This window comes from Bactrocera dorsalis, chromosome 4 (genome assembly GCF_023373825.1).
Source record: "Bactrocera dorsalis isolate Fly_Bdor chromosome 4, ASM2337382v1, whole genome shotgun sequence".
In the NCBI taxonomy this organism is placed as follows: Eukaryota; Metazoa; Arthropoda; class Insecta; order Diptera; family Tephritidae; genus Bactrocera; species Bactrocera dorsalis.
Genome location: NC_064306.1, coordinates 36,356,001 through 36,369,118, shown reverse-complemented (window position 1 = coordinate 36,369,118; position 13,118 = coordinate 36,356,001). Strand labels below are relative to the sequence as shown.

Here is a 13,118-nt window from a genome sequence, read left to right as displayed (position 1 = left end):
ACACACTTGTAAAACATCTCTATGATTCCAACTTCACGGTAACCGAATAACAACACCAATGTGCAACAATTGATTATTCTAGTGATGATAGTTGTGAATATATATATATGCTTCGAAAGCGTGTTATAATTGAGAAGACAACAAATTAATTTTCCACGCTTTCATGTTCCCACGAATTTTCTTAGAAAATTATATAGAGCCACACAATTTTTTTCACTGAGTTTAAGCGACTTCGTCTTTAAAAGCGGTGAATTCTGGTGAAGCACCTCTTTAGCTGCCTAAATTCCACGTAATCGTTAACTACACGGCATCTTAAATTATTTGGAGCTTACTCAGGCTAGTTCGCCATTTTGCTTTAAGTTATGCAAAGAGTTATTTACATACTTTGAAGTTCAAGTAATTTCTTGCCGACATATTTTTGGCCGAAAACCCTCAAGTCATTTGCCTCCAGCAGTCGCACTTCAAACACTTCGTAGTTTGTATGCTTTTTAGGCCAAAGCCTTACCACATTTACTGTGTTGTTGTTTTTTTTTTTTGGTATTTTGTGCTTTACCTTTACGTGCAACATAATGTCAAAAGTATAAAATTATTTTTACCACCGGCTTTTGAACTTTTTTTCTTTTGCCGCCATTGTGCACTTTGCTTGGGGCGTGGCGATGTGTTGAAACGGCGTAGTGGGTGGCAAATGCTTTAAGAGCTTTGGCAATAACAGCTGTTCATGGTGACTGTACGCGGAGAGACTGCGGACGGCTCGGTTAGCTTGTTGCGGCTGCACAGGTCATTACAAAGTTGGAAACATTTATGCAGTTTTCATTTACGCTTCCGCTTACTTATTTAACCTTTTTCTACACACTACAAGCTTTTTGATGGGAATTCAAAAAAGTTAAGGTACACGTAACTATCGGGTTTTAAAATTTCATACATATTTGCTATCCAACCAATTACCGAATGTAGATCTATTCTGTTTCAGATTCTTGCAAAGGCCAAAGTGCTGCAAAATCGATAATGGGAACTCAGTATACCGAGGACTTCATAGCAATCTCGCCATTACTACTTAAGTCAGTTGGATCTATATAATCGGAAATGATTCGATCCAGTCGCTCTCAAGTCAGTAGGATCTGGCTAAGAAAAGTCTCTTCCACAAGATTATTCAAAAATATTTGTGGAATGTTTCTTGTTCATATAACAACAGAAATATGCTTCCGGAGAGTTTGTTCAATTTAATATCGAATAGCTGAAAAGCTTGCACTTTCTTCTTCTTGATTGGTGCAGGCAGGCCCTTCTAAATCTGGTCTTTCAACGGAGTGGAGGTTTTGCTATTTTTCTGCTTCCCCCGGCGGGTACTGCGTCGAGCACTTTCAGAGCTGGACTGTTTTCGTCTACAATATGACCTTACCAGCGTAACCGCTGTCTCTTAATTCGCTGAACTATGTCAATATCGTCGCATAACTCGTACAGCTAATCATTCCCTCAAAGGCGATATTCGCCGTTGCCAATCCGGAAAGAACCATACATCTTCCGTAGAACTTTTCTTTCAAAAACTCGGAATGCGAACTCATCAGCTGTCCATGCCTCTGCACCATATAGCAGGACGGGGATGATGAGTGACTTGTAGAATTTGGTCCTTGTTCGTCGAGAGAGAAAAGGGCTGATATTATCATTGTCATCATCGAGCTGTTCGAATACTCGCATCAAAGTCGATACAGCTAGGCCTCTCCAAGAGACGGCGGCTATATGCATAGGCTGAGGTTCTTAGCTACGGTCATAACCTCGCATTCAAAGAGCTACGGTCTTACGAATCGGCGGTACAATGTTTAGAAAGTCTGCTCTTAGACCCAGGTTTACCTTGTTGTAGCTCAGTTTTTAGCATGGAAAAAAGTTCTCCATTAATTTTTAAGGTAGATTTCACGATTTTAATAGTGACACCTTGACAGACTTCCCTTTTGAAATAGATTCCTTCTGCGTCGATGCAGCGCTGCCAGGGCGATTTTCAAGCATTGAAGGCGTCACGAAAGGCATTCTCCGGAAAGGCATTCAAGGAAACAAAAAAAGTCCACAGTGACCTCTTCCCGGACCTCCAAAAAGACCTGGTGTCACCGAAACACACAACTTCTTGCTAAAGAAACATCTGAGTAAGCCTGCTTGATCATATCAAACGTCTCTGTCGCAGATTTTCCGAGTTTGGCAAAGAATTTAATCGCGCACCTCTGCTCTAACGAACGCTGCATTTTCGGCTGGAACCACTCACAGAAACACGTCGAGCGAGAATGTTTGTCCTGACTCTGAGAATCGGAGACAACTGACCAGCCACTCGTTCGTTAGCTAGGAACGCCCTTTGCCGAATCCAGCCAGTGCGCGCACGCCCCGAAGTACAGTCGCGATGGAAAGAAATCAGTCCCAATACTTTCCGGACAAACCCTGTATTCGAATACTTAAAATTGGATGTCAAAGCTACTGGGATCTGAACCACAACCCAGTAGAGGTTACCTCACAAACTTGGCTTACTTGCTCATGGCGATCTTTTTCGCGGAAGAGGGTTTTTCTTACTCTTAGTGTGCGTGGTATTTTCCTTTCGCTCTCCTTTTGATTTTTGTTGGCATTTTAATGCTTTCACTTTGCTTTTATTGCGTTGTTGCTTTTACTGTGGCTTTTACTGCTGCGCACTTGCTTGAGTTGAGCTGATGGACGTTTGCTTGTGGTTAAAGCGTTGTTGCACGAACTTTTAACATTTTTATGTGCAACACAGTTGTTAGGCGACGACTGACTGCCACGTTAACTGCTCAGGCACACACACACACGCACACAGCAGACCCGCAGCATTGCTGATGAGTTTGTCACGTTTGAGCAGCAACGGAAGTCGGTAAATTTTAAACTGATTTTGTAGAAGCTACCTGCGTGCTGTTGCCCTGATATTATGGCCGCCGTGATAGTGAGGCAGCTGATTGTTCTGATAGCCGTAATGATTACCAGGCGAGCGTAAGGCTGCCGAGTGGGCAGAACAACTCAGCGTGGCGTTAGATCGCAACACTTTGATTTCGCTTTTTTCCTTTTTGTGCCCTTGGGGCAAGTTAAAAGCTAACTACTTAGGAAGTGGTTAGACAGTTTACTACGCGGCGGCGTGCTTGTAATCGCAGCGGTTATCACCGGCGTTATCACCAACGCCAACGCTGCGCAGTGTAGGCGGTGAAGGAAGCTGCAAAGTAGCCGCAATAGCGCCAAAAGCCTGTGGGGCAGGTTGGGATTTTGCAGGGCGCAGGCAATTGCTGGGACTTTCAGTTGAAAATATTTAAAGTGCACTCGATGGGCATGGTGAAGCATCAAATTTGCCTGCGGTGCAGCAATCACTTTCTGCCTTATTTCACCAATGTATAATTTGCTCTTGATTGGCTAATAATATTATGTGCCGGTGGCGTAGTTTCTGTGCCATTTGCGAAATAGGGCCGAATATCGAAGTGGCATGAAGTGTGTGGTGTGAATTTTGAATTATGTAAATTATCGAATTTAAGTGATATATGAAGAAGGAATATCATACTAAACTGGAATTTAAATTTTGTGAAGTGGAGTTTCGTTGGCACTTAGTAATATGGATCCACCGTAACGTAATTGCTTACCACTCTTAAATATTGGGGAGTCGAAAAAGTATTTTCGTATTTTGTCAATAGATGTCGTGCCAGTCGTATACATCTTTGATGGCTCGGGAAAAACTGAGAGAGCTTGGCTGGGAAATTGTGATGCATCCACCATATATCCCTGACCTTGCATTTAGGACAAAGCAGATGTCCCTGAATGGAGTAAAGTTGGTTTCAAGAGAAGTCTGTGAAAATTATTTGTTGCCGTGTTTCGCCGAGAAACCAGAAAAGTTCATTATAAATATAAAAAAAAATAAGTTGAAGTTTGATTATAAAGACGAAAAAACTTTTTCGACTAATCTTTTTAAACTGCGCCATAAGACTTGGAAACGCTGTTCTTAACGGGTGAACCAAGTGGATGCACTATCACCCATCTTGAGCCCGGCATTCAATATTGGATAATATTCGACCGAATAGACCATGTCCAGCACACAGTGAGGACAATATGGCAGCCGAGACTAGAGTGTACACGAAGACCGTGAAGAGTCGTTTCTACGTCGTTCACAGCAACTTGGAATGACGTTTGAAAGCGTACAAATACAGCTTGTGTAAGAACTGAAGCCACTCGACCTTGTGTTGATTTGTGGACCGGTGAAAATATCGGTCCTTATTTCTTCGTTAATGCCACTGAGAACGTAACCGTCAATGGCGATCGCTATCACGTCGTGATAACCGACTATTTGATGCCTGAAATTGAAGCTCGTGATCTCGGCGACATTTGGTTTCAATACGATGGCGCCACTTCCCACATATCGCATCAATCAATGGATTTATTGAGAAAATACTTCGGTGAGCAGATAATCACACGTTGTGGGCCGGTCGATTGGTCACCAAGTCCGTATGATATCACACCGTTAGACTTTTTCTTGTGGAGATATGTATAGTCGAAAATCTATTGGGACACTCCCGCTGCGATTCAGGTCTTGGAGCGAAACATCACGAGTGTTATTTGCGAGTTATCAGTCGAAATGCTCGAACGAGTTATAGAAAATTGGTCTCCATGGACGGATCATCTGATACGTATGGGTGGCCAACATCTGAAAGAGATAATCTTCTCCATTAATTTTGAAGTTTTTATATTAAAAAAAGAGTTGGGAACGTCGAAATGGATCACCCTTAACATTTTGTCTCAGCAATAAGCAGCTCAATAGCCTGGACTATATTTTATCAGACTTTAAGCTTTCGTTCGGCGCTCTCTTAAATAAACGATCGGTCTAAACAACAATGATTGCATATATCACCCAACGCCGCTTCCTTTTCGTTGCAGCTAGTTGCCACTCTTTTAAATAATAATAAAATAATTAAACTTCTATTGTAATGCAGAATAGGTATGCGGTTCCGACTGCAAACCGAAAATCCAAACAATGATATATTATTCAGCAGCCAACTAACAACAACAACAGCAACAAACTTATATGGCAGTATAATTTATTAAACAAAAGTAAAGGATATGGTTATATGTGGTAGTGGTGGTGCTGGCTTTCGTTGCATGTTTGGAGTCTGTGTGTGTGTGCCTGTGGTTGTAAGCGGATGTGTACGTCAATAAAAATCTAACAATGCACTTGGCAGAGTTTTAACATATTCAAATTGCACCGTTTCTCCGTCATTGCTTACTCAAACACATACAGACACGCACACACTCATACAAGCATTTCAAGCGCTTGTGTTGTTGCGCGCATTCATGTTTAGTTGCTTTTGTTGTGGCGCTGGCTGTTGTTGCTGTTGCTGCGGCTTTTGTTTTACTTTCGTGTTGTAAACAAGTAATCTAATCCAGCCAAAAAAGTTTGCAAATTTAATTTCTATTTTGTGTTGCAGCTATTGTTGCATGCAACAATGGCGACCACCGTTCTCAGCGCCACTCGCACTTCACTCATTGCATTCGGTGGGTTTGTGTGTGTGTGTGAGTGCAGATAGTGTTCAATTTTGTGGCAGATTTGTTTGGATTTCAGCTTAGTCGATGTGTTTTTTTGGTTTTTGTTGTTTTTTACTTTCTGTTTTTTGTGTTTGGTGTAACTTTATTGCATGCGGTTGATTCTTTTGTTTCAAATTATGCAAACATAAAATTTTATTTTGCAGTTAATGCCGCAAAACTTTTAGTCTTCCCGGTTAATGTTGTCCGTATTTTGAGTGGGGGCTGCTAACTTTTCGAAGAGCGGGAAATCCGCTGAAGTTATTTGGGAATAAAGAAAGACTTAGAGTTGAGCTAATGCGCAGCAAAAGCTTTTGCAGCTAAAAGCTAATTAAATCGATGCAAATATATTTCATGTAATCCGAATTTCAATCGGAGAATATCAATTTCAATTTGTTGGGAGTTCGAATTCTAAAAGTTTGCGTTGATGGTATAAAATTTTAAATAATTCTTAATTGTATCCATTAATAATAAAGCTTGAGCTTAAAATGGAGTAGGATATTGAAAAATAAAGTCCTCGCCCGACGAAGAAAAAGGAAACTACAAGTCCCTTATCATTCCTTTCCTGCTTTTTGGTGTTGAGACATTCACAATGACATCAATTGATGAGTTGGCCTTAGAAGTGTTGCGCATTTCCACATACATAGTAAGGAAGAAAATGAAATAAGTGAACTTATATCCAGATACGCATATAAAATTTTTGATTGTTTATTCTCTCTTATGGGGCCATATCGAAGGATTGTTAGGTAGGTAGGTAGGTGGTGTGGATGTCTGACGATGTACCTATGGCTTTGGGAGGTCTTATTGTGTAGCCCTCACTCTACTATATACTCTCTGAACCACCCCCTGCTCTTGATGAAGTTCATCAGTGCGAAAAGTTTTCACTGTGCAACTTCTAAAGCATCGTGAACTCAATCAGTGTTTTGTAGAATTTTCCTATAAAACGCTTTACATTCGCATAGTATTTGTTTTACAGTTCCCTTTTCTTCTACCTCCTGACAGCTTCTACAACAGCCCTTGTGCGGTATTCCTAGTCTGCTTGCTCGTTTGCCAACCTGCCAGCACTCCTACTAAAGTTTTTACATCATTTTTTTTGACGATGGCGATGGTTTTCAGGTTGTTGAACGAGTGAGGGATTGTCTCCACTGAGATTCAGCTACATCTAACACATACTTGCCGATTAGATATGTACAAATAGTTGAAGGCGTAGAACTTCTCTCTTTATCGAATTTAATTATAGGATGGTGCCTGCTCTGGCTAGTTCATCTGCTTTAGAGTTACCAGGGATATAATTATATCCTGGAAGCCATTGCAGATTTATGATGAAATGTTAGATCCACCAAGAGATCAAGGCATTTTTTCACTATCTGTGATGTCACACTAAAATACTTAAGTGATTTCAAAGCAGCATGGCTATCTGAATATATAAATATATTCTTTGGTGTGATAGAACCCCTTGTCAGAACAAGAATACTTTCTTTAATTGATGTTATCTCCGCTTGGAAGTCAGGTAGTCGGAAGGCGATTCAGGTATCTAATTTTGTTGAAAAGAAACAACCCTTCACTTAATTATATTGCTTGGAGCCATCTGTATGGATGCTTTTTCTCTGCTTCCTTGCCAATCACACTCTTTTTTCACTCTTTTCTGGAAGGAAGGGTAATATTTGGGATCGACTTAAAGTTCAATTCTATAGGATTTCGCAAACTCCGAATTACAGGCGTCTATTAAGGAGAATTACCGTAGTCAAAGAGTTGGCATCGCTGCCAGTTGCTTACATAATAAGTCTGTTGGCAGTAAATATATAATGACGTTAAGTGCTTTAGTTTGGCATTGTTCTAAGAGCTCCACTGATGCATTTTCTAGCTGCTCCTTGTATGCTTTCCATACACCTTACCGCGTATTCCTTTTCATATGCCCACTATACCAATACAAGTTACTTTCGAAAGTAAAGAAGACTTAAAAAAAGAACAAATTTCGGCAAAGTCAATTTATTTTACTAAAGACAGTCTCCTTCTGCTTCAATACAACTTTTTTCACGGTCCAAAAGCATGTCGAACGAGTGCTTTAGCTCGTTGGCCGGTAAGGCCGCCAGTAAGCTGTTGAAAGCCTTTTGAATGGCCACTACGTCTGCATAACTCTTTCCTTTCATGGGCAAATGTATTTTTCCGAAAAGGAAGAAGTCGCACGGTGCCATATCAGGTGAATACCGGGAGTGATGAATAGTTAAAAAGTGATGTCTTAAGGCTGGTCAGTTCATTAATGCTATATTTCTGTCTGAAAAGCAACCCTCTGTTGCAGCTGCATTGGGTATGAGACGATATCTTGCTGATAAATTCATGGTTTCTCACAAAACCATTCCGAAAAGTTCATCTTAGAAGTTATTACCGGTTATATTTTATAACATAAATTAGAACCAATTTTCGTGCTTGTATTGTAAAATTTACAGATAGTTCTAAAAATATTTATTTTTTGCCTGCAGCATCTTTTCTAAAACTACTTCCACTACTTGACAAAAAATAACTTCACTTTTCCATATATAATCAGCCTAACTGTGGCATCTTCTATGCACTAAAATACTTTCTAGAGTATAGAGAATTGACGACATTCAGTGCTTAAATTGTTAAACTTTCTTTAAAAAAATTAAACTCAACGTACGCACTTTTGCCGCTTCTTAAGTGAGCAAGTACTCAAGAGCCCACACATTTCAAACTTAATGCTTCAGAGCATTTTACAAGAGTACTTGAATTTTGACTTTTTTTAGAGCTCTGTACTTACATAGCTCACAGAAACTTTGGCACTTTTTTGTGCAGTGGAAACGAAGTTACACTTGAAATATCAAATAAATCTTGCTGTTTCAAATTTTTTGAATGTGTGGAAAGCGCCGAAATATAGTTGAGAGCAGTTGACAGCCGAAGCCGGCGAAAAAAAGATGTGGAAGTTGTGGCGGACAGAGTGGAAAGCGTAGAGGGAGTGCCATATTTTATGTCGCCAGGACATCAACGCAACGCGAAATAACTTGAAACAATTTGAAACGCAGTCACATTAAATCATTTGCGTTGGTTTTTTGGACTTGTGACGCTTTTCAGCAGTTCAAGTGAAGTGCGCTCTGAGTAGATTACACACATGTGTCATATTAGAGAGGGGAGGTGGGAGTGTGTATGTGGGTGGTGTGTGGGTAGTATGTGGAAATATGATGTTTTATAGAAATGTGCATGTACATTAGGGTGTTAGGTTGTCAAGTTGATGTGTTTTTTTTTTTTTGCAGTTGAGGGTGCACCATGTCGTATGAGCAACACATAATTTCTAAATCAAGTGTATGAATCCTCAGTACATTTGATGTATAACTTTAACTGTGTATAATTTTTAAAATAATGTTTTTATGGAAAAAATTAATAAGACTTTTATGTAAAGCGGAAAATTTGGCATTATTATACTGATTTTTCAAAGTTTTAGGTTTACTCGCTGAATGCGAAATATCAAAAAATTTCATGTTCATTGAAAGTAAAGAAAGATTTTACGTTAGACATTATCTTTTAAGGCAAGAATTGTATTGTATTGGGAAATGACGAATACCCTAATCTACTTATTTACCTATATTGACATAAGGACTTTTTGAATAAAATGAAGCATATTTTCATATAAGTCGGTTATAATTTGTTAAGCTACAAGGTGCCATATTGACTTTATGTTAAAACACTTTTTGCCTAAGTATATGAACAGCATTTGTAATTGTTATATGCTTTGGCTACAGTATAACTTCTTTGACTGCATTCATAAAATATTTAATTTAGAATTTCCGGCAATTCAATTGTGGTTAGCTGCGCCCACAGACCACATGTTGCTACAAATGATAGAAAATTTTGCGTATACTCATTCAAGTTTATACACATTGGTGAGCTAACCTGTAGGAAATTACTTTAGCTCTGAACTAGTTCCAATATAGACCATTTGGTACCACTTCTAGTTTACAATCACTTTCTTTCTAAAGGTTGTTGACTAAAATGTAAACAAAAATGTCATTGACCTCATAAAATGTAAACATATGGGTCACTGTCCTAAAACATAAACAAAGGTTGTTGACTTGGCTAAATTTAAACAAAGGTTTTGGACTCGACTAAATCTATAAAAAAGTCATTGAGCTCATAAAATGTAAACAATTAACCTCGACAAATGAAAATGGGTCACTGACGTGGAATATAAAGAAAGGTCGTGGACTTGGCTAAATGTATAAAAAAAGCTCATTAGCATATATTTAAGGTGGCTCACTGAACACGGTCAAGATGTTGTCTGAAGGTAACTAGTCTTCAGATATTAGGTCTTGAGCTTAAGCTCAGGTCTAAGGTCATTAACTTGGCAAAATGTAAATAAAGGTTGTGAACTCGGATAAAAGTATAAAAAAGGCTACTGACCTCATAAGCCATAATCTCCATTATCTGCAGGTAACAAGTCTTCAAGTATTATTTCTTGAGCTTAAGCTCACAGAAATTCGATAGAGAGCTAAGGTTAGCAAACATATTGACTATTTGTTGATTTAGTCAAAGACTAACTATACACTCCATGTAACAGGATTTTCTGATATGAAGGACTGCTAAAAAATACTCTTTTTTTTTTACAAAATTGCAATATATTTCAAGAATTTATTTGCCAATATTGCTATAAATTGCGTGATAACTCTACAAGCTGCCTAGAGAAACAATATTTTTCAAGTTTTATTAACAATAAAAGGTTTAAATTTCCCCCCACTTACTTGTCTTCGCATTGGCTAGCACATCGCCAAAATGGATGGTAATAGAAAACAAAATTTCAAACATTTAAAAATTCAGCTTACTAGTTTTTGCCGACCATGCAAGCAATTTTTCCAACTATTGCCACTCAAATGCTATGCGCTAAAAATAATTTCTGCTTGCTGCCAGCATTTTAAGTTTATTTTATTGTATTTGTACACATTGCAGTCGTTGTTGTTGTTGTTGTTGTGCGAGTTGTATGCAAAATATTGCATGCAAGTTGAAGTTTACTCATTTATCACAGTAGTAGCCTCAAGCGCTTTTGCATATGCTTGACAGTGCCGTTCATTGAAAGTCAGTTGAGTGCGCCGCCAGGGCGTATACGTAACTTTGCGATGTTTTTTTCACGCATTCATATGAAGGATGTGCTGAAAAGTTTGTTGCCACTTCAATTGGCGATACGAACGATGTAAGCTGTTGCAAGCTCAATATGCGTGGGTGTGTGTATGTGACGGCGTCTGGCTGCCTTGACTAGCATGTGTCAGTCAAAAGTGCTGATGTGTTGCTGTTTGCGCAAACTCGTCTGCTTTCAGACAATTCGTACAAATGCGAGTTGTGTAAGCTTAATGCGCTTGGAAATGAGTGTTGTTTATTTGGAGAAACGGCCTTAAATGGCATACAATAATTATTGCATAAATTCATTTATGTGGAGAGAATGACTGGGAAGATTACTTTGTGGGTAAAAAAATTGTTAAATTTTGTACCAAACACTAATTATAATATTTTAGTAAGGTTTGGAGAAGTTGTTCAGCCAGTTTGGAAAATTTTCATCTTTTCCTGTGGGCTTCTACACTACTTTTATTCGTTTTAACGTCCATAACCTGCCTCAGGACTGGACTTGGCTGAGTTAAGTGAGCTAAGTTAATAGTATAAAGTATTGGAAATAATAGATCAAATCGCGTCGATAGTACCCAACACCCATATATTACATATATTGATTTTCGTTTTTCAAACAAACATTATGTTTTTTGACAAATTTTTCTTAAATTATGTGGCTTTGTTGAGTTCGAGAGATGAAAAGAAAGTTTCCTTAAAGGGACGAGCTGATACTTATTTATAAATAAAATTCAACTTCTATTTCAACTAGGAACAGAGATAAATCGAAAATTAGAGCTGTGGTGATTTTAGGTGCATCGAGTGTTCGGTACCCTTACTTTTATCTCTATCTCTATCTCTATCTCTATCTCTATCTCTATCTCTATCTCTATCTCTATCTTTATCTTTATCTTTATCTTTATCTTTATCTTTATCTTTATCTTTATCTTTATCTTTATCTTTATCTTTATCTTTATCTTTATCTTTATCTTTATCTTTATCTTTATCTTTATCTTTATCTTTGTACATTCTGTGCTTTTGTCTTTATCTTTGTCTTCATCAATATCTCTATCATTATCTATATATTTATCTGTACTGACTCACCTGTACTCATGCGACATGAAGAAAGTACCACGAATTGCACAGCCATTTGGATTCGTGCGCTTGCCGTTGAAGATTTTCAAATAATGATCGTAATTATTCAAGTTTACAGCACCATCGAAAGTTAGCAGGATAATTTGTGGAATCTAAAAAACAGAAAGAATAGCAAAAATATAATAAAAGTAACGGTAATTGCAATGAAAATGATGGTAATTGGAGAAAAAAACTTATTTTGTACTTCACACAACAAAGGCAAAATCAGCAAAATCAATCAATTGGAAACGAAGAAGAGCGAGCGCGCAGCCAATCGCACAAATAAGTACAAAAACAACAATGCAATGCGATATTCAAAGCGCTCGAACTTAATTAGATGAGCACGCGGCACTTTTTGCTGACTAAGAAATCGCGTTAAAGGCACGAAGTGAACACATAAGAAAAGAAGAAGAAAAAGTGACAGAAAAAATTACAAAGCACGCAAAATAGCAAGAACAAAGCAAAAGCAGCGAAGAAATGCGCAAGTAAAAACCGAGAAAAAAGTTTAATTGCACTGCAGCAGCAGAGGAAGCGTGCGGAGCGCAGTAAAGGAAGAAAACTATAAAATACAAAGATGTAACGGAAAATAGATGCAAAAAAAGAAGTCACATCAATTGCAAGTAATTTTAAAATAATCAGCACAACATAATTTATTGCTCGCTCGTCGACGCGCGTACGCCAGCAAGCGACTCTATGTGTGTGTGTATGTGCGAGACTTCATGGTAGTCTCTTTCAGCTCCCTCTGCGCAGTTTTCGGCTCGGTCCTCTACGTCCGTGCATTGCCTTTGTGCCGCTTGCGGTTTGTCGCTGGTCCTGGCGGGAGTCAGCCGTCTGCCGTCTGACCGCAAAGCTGGGACGTGCGCGCCAAGTGTAAGTTTCAAGTGGGCAAGAGCAGCAATTGAACGATTTGTTCACGCTTGGCGTGTGGCGGCGCGCGGTGAGTGGCGCATTGCGTGCGCCGCGTCGTCGGCAGGACGACTGACTGGCAAGCGAAAGTGCGGAAATGTAAGAATGAAAATGAATTGCGCTGATCGGAAATGGTAAAATATCAATTTCGCTTAATACATAAAAGTTATTTATGAGCACAATTTTGCCTTTTTGTTCTCTTGTACTTTCTTTTTTAATCGAAACCAATACGGAACTGTACGAACAGGCGTTGGTTGAGTGAAAGAGCGGGTGCATTGAAATAATGTCGGTTGCGGTGCGATAAATTGAGGCGCCTTTTAAATTGTTTGTGCCTGCCATTTGTGTGCCGAGCATTTTGTGCTTTAAAAGTAACAGAAACAGATGTTTTGGGTAATTTAAAAGTGAGTTTAAATTTTGCAAGCAAATCAATGGACTCTTTC

At 38.8% G+C, this 13,118-nt stretch overlaps 1 protein-coding gene across 2 annotated transcripts in view; it reads right to left on the bottom strand.

The window, feature by feature from the left end:
• LOC105227241 (chitin deacetylase 1) overlaps window positions 1-13,118 on the bottom strand; it is a 148,116-nt gene that overhangs the window by 33,573 nt on the left and 101,425 nt on the right. For both annotated transcript variants that reach the window (XM_029550616.2, XM_011206482.4), the window contains exon 5: window positions 11,743-11,885. In XM_029550616.2, coding sequence (XP_029406476.1) covers window positions 11,743-11,885 — 143 coding nt within the window. The remainder of the gene's footprint in view (window positions 1-11,742; window positions 11,886-13,118) is intronic.